The 7,166-nt window shown below is 55.0% G+C and overlaps 1 protein-coding gene across 2 annotated transcripts in view; it reads left to right on the top strand.

The window, feature by feature from the left end:
- Nucleotides 1–434: 434 nt before the first annotated feature.
- Nucleotides 435–7,166, top strand: part of LOC116951313 (tripartite motif-containing protein 14-like) — a 10,191-nt gene continuing 3,459 nt past the window's right edge. The window contains exons 1-7 of one of the 2 annotated variants that reach the window (XM_032969860.2): nt 435–713; nt 2,185–2,470; nt 3,347–3,442; nt 3,879–4,043; nt 4,748–4,770; nt 5,180–5,376; nt 6,764–6,940. In XM_032969860.2, coding sequence (XP_032825751.2) covers nt 502–713; nt 2,185–2,470; nt 3,347–3,442; nt 3,879–4,043; nt 4,748–4,770; nt 5,180–5,376; nt 6,764–6,940 — 1,156 coding nt within the window. In that variant the 5' untranslated portion in view covers nt 435–501. Of the gene's footprint in view, nt 714–2,184; nt 2,471–3,346; nt 3,443–3,809; nt 4,044–4,747; nt 4,771–5,179; nt 5,377–6,763; nt 6,941–7,166 lie in introns of both variants that reach the window. The other variant, XM_032969859.2, reaches the window with a different exon arrangement.

Raw genomic sequence — 7,166 nt, 5'->3', positions numbered from 1 at the left:
TTTGTGTTATGGTCGAAACGTCGTGAGAATTTTTATTGTTTTATATATATTTTATTATTTTGTTGTTTCCCTTCAACGTGACTTTACCGAAAGAACTAAGTATATGTTTTTTTCTTGTTCGTGTTTTTTGTTTGTTGCGGTTGCACCCGATTCAAGAGCCGAATGGCTCACAGGGCTATACCAAATTAATGAAACTGACATTGGCATCTCGCTGCTCAACATCTTACTGCCACACGCAAGCAGAGAATAGAGTTCGACTGGGTAAACCTACGGGATTATACAGGTCCCTAAGAGCAGCGGATCCGTTTTCTAAAGTACATAATCGTGCGCAGGTTCACGCGTTTAGGTTTCAACTCTGAAACGTGGTAGTGGCGGTAGGGCCAGTAAATCGAGGCCAAGTAATAAATAAATCGCGTGGATCGATTCCAGAATCGACGACGAGGCTTGAATCACCGCCGGAGGGAATCGCTGTGGGGTCAGAGGGCACGAAAAACTAGCGCCATGGCCTCCACCAACAACAACACCACCTCGTCGTCGTCCTCGGCCCGAGAGGAGCTGCTGTCGTGCCCCGTGTGCCTGGAGCTGTTCGCGATGCCCGTGGGGCTTGCGTGCGGCCACACGTTCTGCAAGGCGTGCGTGGAGGCGCACTGGGCGAGCGGCGGGCAGAGCGAGGGGGGCGCCTTCACCTGTCCCGTGTGCTGCCGCGTCTACAGGTAACTGCCCTGTCTCAGGTACTGCCCTGTCTAGGGGTAACTGCCCTGTCTAGGGGTAACTGCCCTGCCTAGGGGTAACTGCCCTGCCTAGGGGTAACTGCCCTGCCTAGGGGTACGCCCTGCCTAGAGGTAACTGCCCTGTCTAGAGGTAACTGCCCTGTCTCAGGTAACTGCCCTGCCTAGGGGTAACTGCCCTGCCTAGGGGTAACTGCCCTGCCTAGGGGTACGCCCTGCCTAGAGGTAACTGCCCTGCCTAGGGGTAACTGCCCTCTGCAGTGTCCACTTCCGCGGGCTCTGCTGCTCCGCAAGGAACGCGGCGAGGTTGGGGTGTTTGGGGTGCGGGCTTCGCCTTCCCCGAGCCTGCTGGGCGGCGGAGGTTTTAGGCTGCCGGCGGTCTCGGCGGTGTTGCCTGGACGTGGATCAACAAACTCGACTCTCGCCTGGCGACTGCTGGGAGCCTCCGTTATTACCTGGCACTGAACCCTATGGGAGGCCTCAGTCTGGCTCTGTGTGTCTCAATGGTTGACACTGAACCCTATGGGAGGCCTCAGTCTGGCTCTGTCTCACTTGTAACACTGAACCCTATGGGAGGCCCCAGCCTGGCTCTCTGTCTCAATGGTTAACACTGAACCCTATGGGAGGCCTCAGTCTGGCTCTGTGTGTCTCAATGGTTAACACTTAACCCTATGGGAGGCCTCAGTCTGGCTCTGTGTCTCAATGGTTAACACTGAACCCTATGGGAGGCCTCAGTCTGGCTCTGTGTGTCTCAATGGTTAACACTGAACCCTATGGGAGGCCTCAGTCTGGCTCTGTGTGTCTCAATGGTTAACACTGAACCCTATGGGAGGCCTCAGTCTGGCTCTGTCTCACTTGTAACACTGAACCCTATGGGAGGCCCCAGCCTGGCTCTCTGTCTCAATGGTTAACACTGAACCCTATGGGAGGCCTCAGTCTGGCTCTGTGTGTCTCAATGGTTAACACTTAACCCTATGGGAGGCCTCAGTCTGGCTCTGTGTCTCAATGGTTAACACTGAACCCTATGGGAGGCCTCAGTCTGGCTCTGTGTGTCTCAATGGTTAACACTGAACCCTATGGGAGGCCTCAGTCTGGCTCTGTGTGTCTCAATGGTTAACACTGAACCCTATGGGAGGCCTCAGTCTGGCTCTGTCTCACTTGTAACACTGAATCCTATGGGAGGCCCCAGCCTGGCTGTGTGTCTCAATGGTTAACACTGAACTTTATGGGAGCATTAGTCTACATCTGTTTATTGTGATGGGTCTCTGTGTATCTCAGTCTGTATGTGCCTTATGTGTCTCTATGCATCTCTGTGTATCTCTATAGATATCTGTGTGTCTCTATGTATCTCTGTATATCAAGGTATCTCTGTGTCTCTTTGTATCTCGGAGTCAGCTTGGGGAGGGGGGGGGGAGACACAAAAAAACTGAGTCACAGTTTTCCCCAACAACCACAGGCAGCAGCCCGAGCTGAGCAAGAACGTACTGATTGCGCAGCTGGTGGAGGAGTTCCACGGAGCGCAGGAGATTGGCGAGTCCCTCGCTGTCCCCACCTCCTCCTCCTCCTGCACCTCCTCCACCGCGGCCTCCCGCGACGTGCCGCGGTGCGGCGAGCACGGCAAGCCGCTGGAGTTCCACTGCCGCACGGACGGGACGCTGCTGTGCGCCACCTGCATGCTGCTGGGCGGCAGGCACTGGGGCCACGGAGCCGTCACTGTCGAGATGGAGCACCGCGCCAGGAGGGTGAGGTCGGGGGAGCAGCGGCAGCAGCAGCTTGAGGACCCCCGGCAGAGGCGTGGGGGTTGCGGTGGGGTGGCTGGGTCGATAGTGGGGGGGGGGGTGTTAGGGATAGAGCTGCTACTGGTGGTTGTCTCTCTCTCTCTGTTCCCCCTTCTCCCGGTGCCCAATCACGTTTTCCATCTTTCTCCCTCCTCGCACCCTACCGTTGGAGTACACTTCCCCCGTACGTTAACCTCTTCTCCATAGCCCTTTCGTGACCCCACGTGCCCTGTGTTACGGGCACCCATTCCTCAACCATTGCACGCCCCTGCCATCTAAATCACGTTTAAACTCTCTCTAAATATAAAATAAGAGATAGTGGTCGGTTTGCTGGTCGGTTAGCGTTAAGTGTAAATAGCAGTGTTCAAGCAGTGATTTAAGCAACGATACACGCAGTATTCCTACACAGGGATCAGTGCCAATGCAGGAAGCATGTGGACTACTGGTGGGCGTTATACACCAGTGTATCATCTTGCACTTCTTTCCACTGCATAACCGAGCCACGCGGGGGCCGTGCCACGCCAGCCAAGGCACAGCTCAGTAGGCGCCAGGTTTTTCCATTGCAGAACCAAAGCCATGCCGCTGATGTTACACGCAGTGAGTCGAGATGCTCGTAGATGTGGTAACGCAGAGTCCTGCCAATGCACCGACCGACATCACACACAGTGGACGTGTTATTAGCCCCGCCCTCGGCCCTGCTTGACCCCTTGCCGGCTTGAGACGTCTTGCGAGGCCAGCGTAGCGCGGTTTGGTTCCCGCACGGAACATAGACAGTGGGAAAACCGCCCGCGCTGGCTCGGGATGTGCCAGTATAAAAAAAGGTTATCTCTCTCCTTTCAGGAGCAACTCGACCATTTCAAGCAAAGGCTGGAGGAGGAAGAACGGAAAACGACCTCCATAATGAGCATTCTGGAGGGAACCATTCACTCGGTGTTGGTGAGAGCTCCCCGTCGGATGCCTGCACCGTGTCGGACTCGCATTTGGGACGCTTTAAAGAATGTGGGGAATCGTGAATTGGCCTCTTGGTAAGAGAGAAATGGGAGAAACGGACGTACTTGGATAAAATGACTTGCTTGTCTAGTTGGTAAGGGTAGAGCTAGAACTAGTGTCTAGTTGGCTCGTTGGTGAGGGGTAGAGCTAGTTGAGTGTCTGGTTGACTAGTTGGTTAGGGGGTAGGGATAGAGGTAGTACAAGTGTCTGGTTGGCTAGTTAGTTAAGGTTAGAGCTAGTACGAGTATCTGATTGGCTAGTGGTGGAGCCGAGTCCACGATGACGACGCCCTCAACCCTCCTCTACCCCCCAGGGAGCCGCGGAGGAGGTGAAGGCGCGACTGATGAGCGGCTACGACGAGCTCCTGCGTTTGATCTCCCAGGAGAAGGAGGCAGCGATGAGATCCGTGGAAGAGGAGTGCCGGTCCCAGCTCTCTGAGATCCACGAGCGGGCGGAGCGCTGCAGCGAGACACTGGGCAGGTTGCAGGAGGCGCTGAGCACCATCTACAGCCTGGACGACACGCGGGAGCACGTGGCTTTCCTCGAGGTGCGGACTCGCTTCAGTCCCAAGTTCCCTGTGTGTGCCGTGTGCCCGTTGGTCCAGAAAAGTCAACGGTGACTTTCCCGCTCAAGTGAGCGTCGGAGCTGTGCTCTTTTCCTGTTCACGACCCTGCAGAGACAGCGGTGCACATTCCACTTTCTCGTGGTGGGGGACGAGTCTATCCATAAGACATCCACTGTTGACCTCCCCACAAAGTGCTACTGAGCCTGCCAGCTTGCTATGCGCTGGGTTGACGTTATGTGGTGCTCCTCTGATATACGAGGACATGTTGTGCAACTTGAGGCCTACGGTAAACGGACGATACTGAAAACTTTATCGGCGACGATAATGGCGATACGACCCATATCGTAAAGATCCAATACGGACAAAACTTTCGTCTAAAGTTGTGATGCATCGTTGACCCCGAGGATCACATGACCCCACTCCTTCACCACGCGTGCGTCGTTGCTCGTGAACTCGAGCCGTGCGGCAGTATTTCCGTGCGTATTATCCCGCGCTAGATTGAGATGTCGTACGTAGCTCGTGCTTGTAAACGCGTCGCACGCGCCCAGCGCACGCAGCTCAAGTGAAGTGCGGTTGGCAAGGTGACCGCTTTGCTGTAAAATTAGCCCCGCATGTGTTTGCCCGCCTCACAAAAACAACACTTGAATTAAGGCTGTTATATATGTGTGTGTGTGCGTGTGTTCCAGGGCTGCATTCTAAACTGGGAAAGGTAGGTCCCACATACTTCCATTACTCGACACCTTCTGTATTGGTGAATTAATTTTCCAAGATCATATTTTGTCAGTGCCGGATCTTTTACGCTTTCTGACTAAGGTTTAAAAATGTTAATGCTTTACCTATGTCCATGTGTCTGTCTGTAGAAAACTGGAAAAATTGTTTTAGAGGGCTGCCAAAAAAGCAGTAGTAAAAGGATTTTTGGTCGCGGGCCGAGGAGCACGCTCCAGACCCTGCCCCCCCCCTCCCGTTTCTGGTCATGTCATTACATTTGATATCAGCTTGAAACGTAACGTTACCACAGCTAAATCGAACATTTTCAATGGTTTCAAGCGTTACGGAATCCGTGCGTATGCGCGTAATTTTTCTTCATTCCATCGCCGATGTGTGCCGGTGCCGTGCAGCTTCACGAGCCTGGGGAGTGAATGCGCGGAGCTCCCATCCAGCCCGGCGCTGGGCTCTGTGACCGCGGCCCCTCTGCAGGAGCGAGTGGACGAGCTGCTCCGCTCGTTCGCCCACGGAAAACCCCAGCCCCAGCCTCCCACAGAAGGAGGGCCTGACGCTGAAGAATCAATTCTGCCTCCGTTCACAGCCACGCAGGGTAACAGCGTCATCACCGCCTCCATTCATAGCCACGCAGGGTAACAGCGTCATCACCGCCTCCATTCACAGCCACGCAGGGTAACAGCTACATCACCGCCTCCGTTCACAGCCACGCAGGGTAACAGCTACATCACCGCCTCCATTCACAGCCACGCAGGGTAACAGCGTCATCACCGCCTCCATTCACAGCCACGCAGGGTAACAGCGTCATCACCGCCTCCATTCACAGACACGCAGGGTAACAGCGTCATCACCGCCTCCATTCACAGCCACGCAGGGTAACAGCGTCATCACCGCCTCCATTCACAGCCACGCAGGGTAACTGCGTCATCACCGCCTCCATTCACAGCCACGCAGGGTAACAGCGTCATCACCGCCTCCATTCACAGCCACGCAGGGTAACAGCGTCATCACCGCCTCCATTCACAGCCATGCAGGGTAACAGCGTCATCACCGCCTCCATTCACAGCCACGCAGGGTAACAGCGTCATCACCGCCTCCATTCACAGCCACGCAGGGTAACAGTGTCATCACCGCCTCCATTCACAGCCACGCAGGGTAACAGCGTCATCACTGCCTCCATTCACAGCCACGCAGGGTAACAGCATCATCACTGCCTCCATTCACAGCCACGCAGGGTAACAGCATCATCACCGCCTCCATTCACAGTCACGCAGGGTAACAGCGTCATCACTGCCTCCATTCACAGCCACGCAGGGTAACAGCGTCATCACCGCCTCCATTCACAGCCACGCAGGGTAACAGCGTCATCACCACCTCCATTCATAGCCACGCAGGGTAACAGCGTCATCACCGCCTCCATTCACAGCCATGCAGGGTAACAGCATCATCACCGCCTCCATTCACAGACACGCAGGGTAACAGCGTCATCACCGCCTCCATTCACAGCCATGCAGGGTAACAGCGTCATCACCGCCTCCATTCACAGACACGCAGGGTAACAGCGTCATCACTGCCTCCATTCACAGCCACGCAGGGTAACAGCGTCATCACCGCCTTCATTCACAGCCACGCGGGGTAACAGCGTCATCACCGCCTCCATTCACAGCCACGCAGGGTAACAGCATCATCACCGCCTCCATTCACGGCCACGCAGGGTAACAGCGTCATCACCGCCTCCATTCACAGCCACGCAGGGTAACAGCGTTATCACCGCCTCCATTCACAGCCACGCAGGGTAACAGCGTCATCACCGCCTCCATTCACAGCCACGCAGGGTAACAGCGTCATCACCGCCTCCGTTCACAGACACATAGGGAAACAGCGTCATCACCGCCTCTATTCACAGCCACGCAGGGTAACAGCTTCATCACCGCCTCCACAGCCACGCAGGGTAACAGCGTCATCACTGTCTCTATTCACAGCCACCCAGAGCGACTCTGATGACCGCGCGGAGGAAGTGAGACCTCTGCAGCCCCCGAGCAATAACACGACGCATACGGAAGAGACGGACGACTGGAATCTGTTCGGTTTCCTGCACCGCATGTTTTTTGGACAAGCGAAACCAAGCGGACCCAGCTACGCGGAGCTGGTTTGCAGCTGTACGTCACAGCGCGCAACTCCCGTACATAAAAGTGCTTGCATATTTAATCATATTCATAATAATACATTTCGAATATGTAATGTGCATAGTTTATGGGAAATAATAATTCAGAGGGCTGGGGAACGTTAGGAAATGTTTCTCCCACCCTGGAGGTGATGAGTGAAAGTGCAGTCCCGGGGATAAAATGAAGTGCAGAGCCATGGAATTCACCCTGAAATCGCACC

This window comes from Petromyzon marinus, chromosome 42 (genome assembly GCF_048934315.1).
Source record: "Petromyzon marinus isolate PM22_M1 ecotype Great Lakes invasive population chromosome 42, UKy_Petmar_22M1.pri1.0, whole genome shotgun sequence".
NCBI lineage: Eukaryota > Metazoa > Chordata > Hyperoartia > Petromyzontiformes > Petromyzontidae > Petromyzon > Petromyzon marinus.
This window is presented reverse-complemented; position numbering and strand designations above follow the sequence as displayed.